Consider the following 12,173-nt stretch of genomic DNA (forward strand, 5'->3'; position numbering starts at 1 on the left):
ATCATGTCGTCCACATAGACGATAAGACACGTGATTTTCCCATTCTTCTTTTTTATGAACAACGTGTGATCTGAGTTGCTCTGCTGGTAATCATACTTCTTCATTACTTCAGTGAATCGACTGAACCAGGCCCTTGGGGATTGCTTAAGTCCGTACAATGTCTTCTGGAGCTTGCATACTTCTCCAGGCTGAAATTCATTTCCAAATCCCGGAGGGGGGACCATGAAGATTGGTTTAGGTAGTTCCCCATGCAGAAAGGCATTCGTCACGTCAAACTGGTGGAGTGGCCAATCTTTGTTAGCTGCGATCGAGAATAGTACCCTGACTGTGTTGATCTTTGCTACTGGCGAAAAAGTCTCAGCATAATCAACTCCGTATGTCTGAGTGTATCCCTTTGCTACAAGTCGTGCCTTATATCTTTCGACTGAACCATCTGGTCTCCGTTTGATAGTAAACACCCATCTACACCCCACTGCTTTGACTCCTTTTGGTAGCTCTCCCTTCACCCAGGTATTATTCTTCATCAACGCTTTCATTTCAGTGAACATGGCTTCCCTCCAATGTTTATGCTTCATTGCCTCTTCTGCAGTCTGTGGGATTTCCTCTTCCTCATAGAGTGCCGCTTCAAAAGCTCGAGCCATTTTAGTCAGATTTCCCTGTACAAAGTTTGCCACTCCATATCTGCTCTTTGCACCAATCTTCTCGGGAGAGTACCTTTTCGGGGGAATGCCTCGAGTGCTCCTAGGCGGAAGAATGTATCTCCCAGTGTCACTATCCACAGTGTTATCCACATCTTCTGCATTGTTAGTAACAACTGTAATAATCTCCTCAGTCTCAGATTCGGGATTTACCTTGGATATTCTTGGAGGAGGATCGGGAGGCAATGGACGAGGAGACTCTTGTGGAGGGGCGTGCTCGGCGGTAGTGACAACTGCCTCTGTTTGATCCTCAATAGAAGGATTTGGAGATAGCACAAACCAACTTAGAGAGTCCCCATGATCAATTTTAGGATTTTTCTCCCCCTGACTGCTAAGGTGGTGTGGGTAGAAGAACTCAGTTTCCAGGAAATTGCAGTTTATGGTAGTGACAATTTTCTTAGTGGACGGATCAAAGCATCTGTACCCTTTCTGGTTTACCCCATACCCAACAAAGACGCATTTGGTTGCACAAGGGGAGAATTTGGTTCTCTCGTGTTTAGGAATGTGGACATAAACTGTACATCCAAAGACTTTTGGTGTCATGCTAAGGGATTCGGGTATTTTGGCTTGGGTGGAGAGAACATCAAGGGGAGTTTTTTTGTTTAGGATTTTTGTTGGCAATCTGTTGATAAGGTAGACGGAGGTTGCTATAGCTTCAGGCCAAAGAAAGGTTGGAACTTTAGATTCAATCATAAGGGCACGAGTAACTTCTAGGAGGGTACGGTTTTTTCTCTCAGCCACCCCGTTTTGTTCTGGTGTATAAGCACATGATGTTTGGTGAATAAGACCTTTCTTTCTAAAAAATTCAGACATAGTGTTGTTAACAAATTCCCTACCATTATCTGACCGAAGGATTTTTATGGTGGTTTGGAACTGAGTTTGAATCATATTGAAGAAAAGGATAAATTTATCGGTCACCTCAGATTTGTGTTTTAAAAAATAAATCCACGTCATCCTAGTGCAATCATCAATAAAGGCAACAAAATATTTGTAACCATTCCCCCCAATAACAGGTGCAGGACCCCAAACATCAGCATGCACTAGATCAAACATAAATTTCATACGAGTATCTGAGGGTTTGAAAGATTGTCTGTGGCTCTTGGCCAAAACACATGTCTCACAAGAAAAAGTTTTAGGAAGTGCAAAATCAGGAAACAAAAGCTTAAAATAACCAGGGGAAGGATGTCCTAGTCTTCTGTGCCACAACCAAGCCTCTTCTTTCGTGGATCCGTGAGCCAGCATCGCACTACCATGTTGAGCTACCCCATCCACGTAGTAGAGTCCTTGGTTCTCAGTGCCACGCCCAACGATCTTCCTCGTCCGAATATCCTGCAAAATGCAAAAACTCGGATGCATTAGGAGTGTACAGTTCAACTCTCTTGTCACATGACTTACAGACATCAATCTCTGGGATAAACTTGGAACAAATAAGCAGTTTGACAATCGAAGATTTGGTGAAATCTCAATAGTTCCAGTCCCGGCCACTGTAATTAGTTCCCCATTTGCAGTCCGAATAAAAGTTTCAGTAATTTCCCCAAAATCAATAAAATCAGCTCTCTCCGGAGTCATAGTATCTGTAGCACCACAATCAAAAATCCAACCCTTCCTATTTATTCTATCACCATTTTGCACATTAAATGCAGCGGAAATATTTATCAGAGGTGCAAAACGATTTCTGATCCTCATTGTATCATTTTCTAGGGCTGATTTGATATTATCAATTTTCGTGGGGGACTTATCATATTTCAACAAGTTAGGTGGCTTATTTCTAGACTGGGGTGTCTGACTTAATTTGGGTAAACATGGAGGACTAAAATGAAAATGCATCAAATTAGAAGGGTTTGGTGGGTGACCAAACCCTTTACCTCCATTAATCCCGTCGCCTCCCCAATTCGTCGCCTCCCCTGCTCTAGTTCTTTCCACAAAATTTCCGACCCGGATTCCACCGCCTCCGCCGCCGCCGTTGTGTTCGCCGCCTCCTCCAGCATTGATTCCGAGAAGATGGGTGTTATTTCGTTTGTTCCCGTCGCTAATTGCTCCATCTCGCTGAGCAATTGGGGTGTTCTGCCTCTGTTCCATTTCCGCGATGTTGGCGGCGGCGAACTTCGTCTGGGCCCGTGCTCTCTGCCTCTCGTCCCACCATTCCGGGTATCCCACCCGTAGAAAGCAACTCTCCCTTGTGTGTTTGTTTTTCCCACAGTGGGAGCACCAAAGCTTGCTCTTGTCCTGTTTTACTCCGGTCTGGTGGCTGGCTCCTCCGGCAGGTGGCGGTCGTGGTCCGTTCCGGTTGGTTGGTCGGTCTCTTTGCGCTCCAAATCCGTAACCTATCTCCCCCGATGATGCATCGGCGCTTCCCGCGCTAGAGAGGTCTCCGGTGAGCGAAGGGGACGCCGGTGGCATGATCTTCCGTCGAGCCGCCTCCCTCTTCACAATCCCGTAGGCCTCTTCGACTGAGGGGTACGGCTCCAGCTTGAGTATGTCACGCCGAATCCCGTCGAATTCCTCATTTAATCCGGTGAGAAATTTGATTAGTCTTTTCTCGCTTGAGAATTGTCGGAACTGCCTAACTCCTTTATCACAGCACGTTATTGGCGATTTTTGGGTTCTGTCGATACTCACCCACAAACCGTGGATTCGACGGTAATATGTTTCGATATCCATATCTCCCTGTCTAATTGAGATTACCTTGTCTTCCAGGTCATATACGAGGTACGGGTCAGCCTTGCTCTCGTAGGTGACCTGTAAGTTGTCCCACAATGCCTTGGACGTCTGATGATGGGCAAAATCAGCGAGAATATCAGTTTCGATATTGTCGACTATCCATGAGAAAACCACGAGATCAGTCTCCTCCCACTCGCGGTATCCCTTGATATCTGGTTCGGGTGGTTCGTCGGTGATATGGGAGTACCCCCTTCTACTCCCTATCGCGACTTTCATTAGTCGTGACCACAACGGGTAGTTCTTCCCGTTCAGTTTGAACGCCACGGTAACATTCCTGGTCGTTCTTAATCTGGACTCGGTTGTAGGTTTCTCCTCCTCTGAGTCTGACATATTTGTGTATAAGGGTAAGGATTGGTATTGTGTTTGATTTGGTTTCTTGGTCGAGAATTGGTTAGGCTATGATGAAAGATTTCTGAGCCAGAATCTCTCCTGCTCTTGATGCCATGAAGAACCGAATAAGGGGAGAAAAAGTTTGTATTATTATTGTCTTGTGTTACTTACATTTGCTCATTATCCTAATATTTATAGGGATAAATGAGACCCTTCAAGAACCACAATAAATGAGATTGGAACTACACATTTGGGAACTCTACACTGTTTTGGAACTCAAGTCCAATAAATGAGGACGTCTCTTTATGTTTTTTTTGTCTTTCCAACACAAACTATTAATGCACGTCCTATAATTGAAACTGTGCAAACCAGATGATACCCACACTTGGGATACAATGCAGCAAAATACTAAGAGTATGCGCAGCGGTGGCGTCCGTCGCCACCGCCGTCCGCACCGCTGGCACGGACGCCATCCGCCGCCGCTGCGCTCGCGCCGCTGGCACGGCGCTGCTCGATGTATCGAGCACGTCCGTGCCAGCGGACGCACATGTGGCGCGCTCCCATTCGTCAACGGCATAGCCGTTGTGTTTAAACATTTTTTATTTTTATTTTTTTAAAAATCGGTATTTAATTATAAATAATGCTAAAAAATAAAAAAAAATTCCAAATCCCAAAAATATGGCCGTTTTTTCCCGTTTTTTCTGAATTTTTTTGATTTTTTTTATATTTTTTTTCCCAAAATCATCTATAAATACACACATTCATCACTCATTTATCACATCAATTCATCCCTCATTCATAATTCTTATACAAACTATCAACACATTCAACCTTCACTCAAAACATCAAATGGATTTCACTCATCTCATGGCGGAAGCGGAGCGCGAAGAACAAGAATACTACGAACAACATCGTGCCGCTTACGAAGCATATGTCGCGGCGAATACCCCCGCTCATCCTCCTCAACGCACTAGATCAAATCGCCGCTACATCCATCGTGACCGGGAGGGAGCCCACGAAAGGCTCGTTGCCGACTACTTTGCCGACCATCCGCTGTTTCCGGCAGATTACTTCAGGCGCCGTTTTCGCATGTCAAAGCGCTTGTTCATGCGAATTGTCAACACATTGTCCGCACGTGTTGAATACTTTCAAACAGGTGTAGATGCAGCCGGCCGACAAAGTATCACGGCGTTGCAGAAGTGTACGTGTGGCATCCGACAACTCGCTACTGGGCAAACGGCCGACATCTTCGACTAGTATTTGCATATCGGTGAGTCCACTGGAATCCTTTGTTTAAAGAATTTTTGCGAGGGCGTTCGTTCTGCTTTTGGGGATGAATTCCTTCGGGCACCCACCACCGATGATTGCCAACGGTTGCTTCGTCTTCACGAATCAGTCCATGGCTTTCCCGGAATGCTTGGCAGCATTGACTGCATGCATTGGAGGTGGAAGAATTGCCCGACTGCTTGGAGGGGGCAACACTTAAGCGGTCACAAAGGCGGCGGCCCAACACTTATCCTTGAGGGGGTCGCCGACTATCGCCTATGGATTTGGCATGCATATTTCGGCGTTGCCGGATCCAACAACGACTTGAACGTGCTCTATTCTTCACCACTCTTCAATGATGTGATGAATGGTGTAGCACCGGCGATCGACTTCACCATCAACGGAAATACATACCGCATGGGTTACTATCTCGTCGATGGTATCTACCCAAGGTGGTCGACGTTCGTGAAGACGCTCCACAACCCGCACGACCCGAGACGGGTTCTTTTTGCGCAGCGTCAAGAGTCAGCGCGGAAGGACGTCGAAAGAGCCTTCGGGGTCCTTCAAGCTCGATTCAACATTGTGAAGGCCCCGGCTTGGCTGTGGTACGTGAATAATATCGCCGATATCATGTTCACGTGTATTATATTACACAACATGATTATAGCCGACGAAGGGCCGAGGGCGGCTAGCTTCTACGACGAGGACGAAGCCGGAAGCTCAACAGCGAGGTCTCCCCCACGCCGAGGCGAGCATACGACGGTTGGCCAGAGGATCGAGACAAGACACACAATGCGCGATACTCGAATCCACAATCAACTACAAGAAGACCTAATCAACCACATGTGGGCGAAATTCGGCAACGAGTAGTGGTTTTTTTTAATTTTTAGGATTTTAATTATGTAATTTTTTATTTTTAGGATTTTAATTATGTAATTTTTTATTTTTAGGATTTTAATTATGTAATGTTTAATTTTATTTGTCATTTGTAATATTTATTGTGGTTTTTAAATGAATTTTAATATTATGGAAATGTTATTGTTTAATTGAATTTTAAATTAATTGTGCTCGTCCTTGCGGAAGAGCACAGTTGTGGGTGTTGTGCTCTTGCCAGAGAGCAGGCATGAATAGTACCGCCCGGGCCCACAACCGTGCCGCTGGCAAGAGCACGATTGTGAATGCTCTAATAACATTATGTGTACCATCGCCTTAGCATCCACAATAGGAATGCCCACCGCCTAGCAATAGCCCAGCCTAAAACTCCTTCTGCCACGTTATCATGCCATTCCTATAGCTAGTCAATGCCCTAGCCTTCCCACAACCTAGCCACTGCCTTAGCTTCCAATTTAATTCATTTTAATTGTTGGTGTTTATCAAATATTAAAAAAATAAAATGCAATGAGTTGTAAATATAGAGTATAGATAAAAAAATTTAAAATAAAAAAATTCGGCTAGCCGATCGCTCGCCGCGCAATAGGCGGCCAGCGATCAGCTAGGTGGTTAGTCCACGCCCAACCTCTCGGGCTTTTTTTTTTCCCACTATTCGTCTCGCCTACCGCAATAGCGGACTAGCTGAGCACCGGCTAGTCCGCTATTGCGGATGCTCTTAGTTAATGTTTTACTCCATGATTTAAACAACATATATACATTTTGACTATTATGTGGTAGCAGGTTGGTTTTCAGTGAGATTATTCAAATTCATATTTACACCATAAGTCCTAACCCCCACCAAAATATAGATAAAGAAAACATTCTTGATATTAATCATATACTACTACTAATATATAGTATATCCTACAAAAACAGGCTTTCTAATATATAGTAGATATTATAGTAGTAGTTCTTAAACTTCAACAAGCTAAATGCCCACCATTAAAGCAATTAACAACAATATATAGTAATATCTTGAATACAGATTAGATAAGAAAATTACCACTTACAGTCTTACACCTTGATCAGAAGAGGAATCGGATATCTCGAGCTCCTTCAGACACCTGACGGCTGTGGACTCATCTACTTCGCATGCTCCAATTACCTCGGCCTCTGCTGCAGGCGCTTTCTTTAATGGCGATGAACAGGTTGTGGAAACCTGCCTGATGCATACAGGCGGAGCCAGTTGTGCAGGCTGGAGATGAGCGGGTGGTGATGAGAATACCGGCACTGCAGTTCGTATCGTTACAGGTGGAGCAATGCCTTGGCAGGGCGACCTACACTGTCTGTAAGGAGCTGCATGAAACCTCTGAAAAACACGTGGCGTTGTCCTAATCTCAGGTGATGGCTGATGCTGTGGTAAGGTGGTGTTTAACGGTGGTCTAGCACGTGAATCGGCTTTCTGGCAGAAGAAGGGGAGGATTTTGGATGTTGGCGGGATGGGGCGTTGTGGGCTTGAGGGACGCGGGGTTGGAGCCATGAACTTCCTTTGGAATGGTATGGAGGCATTGTGTAGGTTTGGCATCAATAACTTCTCTTTCGAACGATACTTCTGCAACGCCCTTGCAATCCGTATCTGTTCCCGCTCATCGTTGCATTCGCTCTCAGACGGAGAGATCACTTCTTGCTGTGCTACTGATGAAGGAAAAACATACCAAGTGTTAGTACTACATTGCAACACAAAAGAATAGTTGAAGTGAGGAAGGAAAGCAACACTCACATAGTTTGAGCGACAGCCAAGCTGCCAAAGCAGCATACTTCTCAGCTTGCTTCTTGTTCTTTGCAGGCTCTCCGGTGAATATGATTCCGGCCAGCTCCACAGTCCCGGTGAACACAGGCAGGTGCCCTGAACCGGACCTGAAAGTTGTGTACTGCGGCAATGGAGACCCCACTCTCTGTGCAATCTCCTGCACGAGGTTCTCATATACTCCCGACTCATCCTGACACGAATTTACACAACAATCATCAACACGACGATCACTCAAACTGCGAACAATGGCAATGTCAGTAACGCCCGATGCCTAGACATTCACTTACACTCACACACAAAGTCATCCTTATTTTGTTTTGATCCAAATAACGAGTCATGCCAAGAACCATAATCCTCTGTATTTGACAACTTAATATGATAGCCATTTACTTTAAGGGTAGATTAGATTGACTATACATAAGATCAAGAAATGATCAAACAAGTGAATCCTTTAAGTAAACGGTCGCTTAACATATGTAAATCCTTTGTAAAGAAAGCCACATCCATGGCTCGTCGAGCTAAGTATGTAAAAAAATGTTAACAGAATTTACTTGTTTATGTAAAATGAATCATATATAATCTCAAACCAAAGACAATAGTTCTGAGGTAAAGAGAAAAGCTGATTTCTTCAGCTTCCAACTATAGTCTTAATTATAGTAACTATTTAATGTATATTGATGAAGATGGATGAAATATACTAGTACTAGTAAAGATCTTGGCCATGGAGATGGACATGCACATGGATGTAGCAGGGGTCTCTAGTTAACCACATTAAATTGAGGGAGACAACACTATAAATTGTACCCTTTGCTAATGCATTTATTTCTTCCATGTGCTATGAATCTATGATTTTATTTTTTAATTATTTGCAAAACTAATGTAAATAGTTATACGGCGATCTCTCAACCTTGATTTCATGTCTAACCACACATAAATCAAAGGAAATACTTATGTGCATAGTCAAGAATGCGTTTCAATCTGTACTTATAATGATATACTACTAATGAATGAAATTCAAGTTTACAATTAAAGTTTTACTATGATAGTCAACACTGCCAATCATTCACGTACTATAATTCAAGTTTACTATGATAGTCAACACTGCCAATCATTCACGTACTAGAATTGAACACACCCACAAGCCACAAGTGCCTAATAATAAAAATATTAATAAGTTGAAAATGATCTATATATAGTGGCTACACCATGTCACGATGGTCCAATCCACATTTATTTCCGCATGCTAAAGTTTTCAAACTAAACATGCTGCACATACACATTGTGACATTGTCTGCATATTTATATGAAATGCAAAAAAAATGATATTGAATGACGAAACTGCCCTTAAATTAGTAGAAACATAGCTTTACAGAAAGCTAGGAGTACCACCTGATTGATGGTTTGGTTTCCCACATCATGCCAATTTTTTTTTTAAATTTCCCACACCGTGCTGCTTAGTGCTTAGTGATAAATCTCGAGTTTAAATATAAAATGAAGGGATAACTATTTTCTTAACAACCGCTACAGGGGCATTATGGTCATTTTAAAGTACCATCAATTTGACCGGCACACCATTATCACCAGCAGCAGGCAGGCGGTTGGAGCACCGATCACAGAAACGGAAACACACACACACACACGCAGAGTGACGTCATGAAATAGCGGGTGAATAAATACAGAATCATTATTCTGAAAATGAGAGAGATTACGAGGGCGGCCTCGGCGGCGGAGTGCTCAGCCTGGCGGAGGGTTGAGCAATAGTTGGGGCTCTCGAAGGTGTCGCCGTTGAAGTTGACGATGGCCTTGAAGCGAGGCGCGTGGTCCGGCCCCTCCCTGATACAGGTGTAGGAAGGCATGTTGAAGCAGCTCCTATGAGCAACCTCCTGGAGCTGCTTCTTATACATTTTTCTCTAAGAATTGGATTTGATCAGAGGAATTAGGGCAGAATTAGAGATGGGTGGTTTCGGAGATGAATGCAGAAGAGACAGAGATCGTATTTTGCATTATCCTTTCTTCTTCTAGCTATTTCTCTCTATATATACCAAACCTTTTTTCTCATCTATATTTGTGTTCATTTAAAGTACGGAGTATTAAATTTTCTAGCAAGATATTTGTAAAATGGTATTTAATGAGAGATAACATATAAGAGATAGTAATTAGTAATAATTAGTAACATTACCATTCTCTCTAATTTATATGCTAGACAACCCTTCATCAGCCTCATATTTCTCCTCTATAATTATTTTTTTTACTTATCCACCCGTTTATAAAATTAAAATACATAACACAAAAAATAACAAAACGACTTCATTATGATTTTTAAAATTACGTTAATTAAAAATATGAACTTCAATATTGAAATATGTTAGGTGTGTGTTCAATCTTCTCTGATGACACCGGCTTGGAATCATGAGCTTGTTTTTCACACATAGAAGCACATCGTCTTGCGAACTCCTGATATTCTAGAGGCGTACCTTATCTGGTGGATCGCTTGTGGCATTCTAGCTAGAACCGACTTACTCGTCCCACCAGTCAGTCACATTGTCTCATTCGTCTTCAATTATCATTTTATTTATGACATGCATATATGACGTGGGGCGTACTTGAAGGCACGCACCACATCTTTCCTTGCCGCTTCTTGCCTTTGAGCAAACAATTTCCATGCGGATATGTCGGACGCATGTCATCCTCACGAACACCGACCATCATAGATAGATACCATCCGCCAAGTAGCCCACGACCTACATTATATGGACAGACGTCGACGGTAAACTATATCGTTGGTGCTCTGCCAATGCATGCGTCGTTCAATAGAGTCGATGCATTCAAGACATTGAGGTCTTTCCAATGACGCCACAAGTATGCATGTCAGATCCACAGACGACAATCAACAACTACTAGAATAAATTTTGTATGTGTGCCATTTTATCCGCTAGTGAAGACACCACTCCATGCGACCGGACAATTCTTCCACTTGAAGTACATGTCGTCGATACTGTCAAGCATTCAGGGAAAACCATGGGCCTCTCGTGCATATCAATCAAGAATTGGGCGTCATGAGTTGTTGGCTTTCTCAACTAAGTATTGCGAAAAAACCTCGATGATCTCACGACAAAAATGTGGCAAGCACACCTGACCTGTTGTTACACCTGTTGGTTCTGCTGATTACAAGAGATAAAAGCCGGGCGTAATACAACCCAAAAGAAGGAATACAAGAAACGAAACTGAACTGAATTACAATGAAACAAATAAACCGTGAATGTTTAGCCGAGTCGAGGAGGCCTCTTCCCGCAAGACGAGATACGCCCCGGTAGTGCTCTTCGGTTTGGCGTTTCGTCTCTAAAGGTAAAACGACTACGTCTCTTTTGATGCAGCACCGCAATCAGTAGAGCTCCGGCGAACTGGATGGAGAAGAGGGCAGAGCTTCGACAGAAAGACAATGCAGAGAGGGAGAGAGCTTATGATGCAGAGAATGCTAGGAATTGTCTGTCCTAATGCAGTGGTATGGCTAGCCTATTTATAGGCCAAGCCACCATGCAGGGTCAACCGAGCCATGAAGGCTCATCATGGCAGATTCGTAACCACCGTCGGTTACGAGCGTGTGGCAGGCGTGTGCCCATCGCATGTGGAGCGTGTGGATTTCTCACGTGGCAGCCGTGACTGTGCCTCGCTTGACGACGTGTCAAGCCACTTGGATTGCTGACTCGGCGGTGGTCCAAAAAGAATAGTTTGGGCCAAGCCCCAAGCCCAAAGACCACCCAAAGACCAATTGCCAAGATCCAAGTCCAAGCCCAAGCCCAAGATCGAGATCGAGATCGGGATTGGGCCCGCGGCCCGCGGCCCGCGCCCGCGCCCACGCCCACGCCCACGAGCACGAGCACGGGCTCGGGCTCGGGCTCGGGCGGGGCGGGCGGCGGCGCGCGCGTGTGCGCGCGTGGGGGCTTTTTCACCCATCTTGATCCACTATAATTATTAAGTAACATAAAGTCACTTAATTTAAACACATTAAAGATGTATTAATCTTCCAATGTGGGATAATTAACACTAGTTAATTATTCCCTAAGCACATGCTCCAAGCTTTAATTAAAAGCTAATTATGCCCAACTTTAATCCACTATTTCTCACTCACCGGAAATCGGATTTGAGAAAGTGAATATACTACATTTATCTACGTAAAATGTAGATCGACGCTATATCATTTAATTTCACAAAATTAAATGTCTCGTCACATTTATTCTTTGGTCAAAACCATTGACCGGGCATATTTAATCCATGATTTTTACAATCCCCCACATGAGTGGAAATAGCCAAATGCATATGCATGCAGACATAAGCTCAACCCTCGAGAGGTATATAAGCATAAGGATAGGTAGTTGTTGACTTTGAACCCTCCATAGTCGACACCATCGGATACACAGACGGCTTAGTAGAGCGATGCTTTGAACTAATCCCCCACGGCGTGCACCGAGACAATGGTG

The 12,173-nt window shown here is 43.9% G+C and overlaps 1 protein-coding gene across 4 annotated transcripts; it reads right to left on the reverse strand.

The window, feature by feature from the left end:
- Positions 1-1,739: 1,739 nt before the first annotated feature.
- Positions 1,740-9,778, reverse strand: LOC121810287 (double-stranded RNA-binding protein 2-like). 4 transcript variants are annotated; one of them, XM_042211076.1, is made up of 4 exons: positions 9,405-9,778; positions 7,666-7,885; positions 6,956-7,580; positions 1,740-2,027 (listed from the first exon to the last, which is right to left on the reverse strand). In XM_042211076.1, the coding sequence occupies exons 1-4, from the start codon at positions 9,597-9,599 to the stop codon at positions 1,958-1,960; spliced, it is 1,110 nt and encodes a 369-aa protein (XP_042067010.1). In that variant the 5' UTR covers positions 9,600-9,778; the 3' UTR covers positions 1,740-1,957. The 4 variants fall into 4 exon arrangements, with proteins under 4 accessions (XP_042067010.1, XP_042067013.1, XP_042067012.1 ...); XM_042211079.1 differs by lacking the exon at positions 9,405-9,778 and adding an exon at positions 9,248-9,385; XM_042211078.1 differs by lacking the exon at positions 9,405-9,778 and adding an exon at positions 7,983-8,259.
- Between the last annotated feature and the right edge of the window lie 2,395 nt (positions 9,779-12,173).

The sequence above is a fragment of the Salvia splendens genome, chromosome 7, assembly GCF_004379255.2.
Source record: "Salvia splendens isolate huo1 chromosome 7, SspV2, whole genome shotgun sequence".
NCBI lineage: Eukaryota > Viridiplantae > Streptophyta > Magnoliopsida > Lamiales > Lamiaceae > Salvia > Salvia splendens.

What these genes read in the sequence shown, in the direction of transcription:
- LOC121810287 (XM_042211076.1), bottom strand. Translation starts at nt 9,599, where the DNA reads ATGTATAAGAAGCAGCTCCAGGAGGTTGCTCATAGGAGCTGCTTCAAC. An exon ending in TTGGCTGTCGCTCAAACTAT is followed by an intron (nt 7,581 to 7,665) that starts GTGAGTGTTGCT and finishes TTCCTTCATCAG; the next exon opens with TAGCACAGCAAGAAGTGATC. An exon ending in TCTGATCAAGGTGTAAGACT is followed by an intron (nt 2,028 to 6,955) that starts GTAAGTGGTAAT and finishes TGCATTTTGCAG; the next exon opens with GATATTCGGACGAGGAAGAT.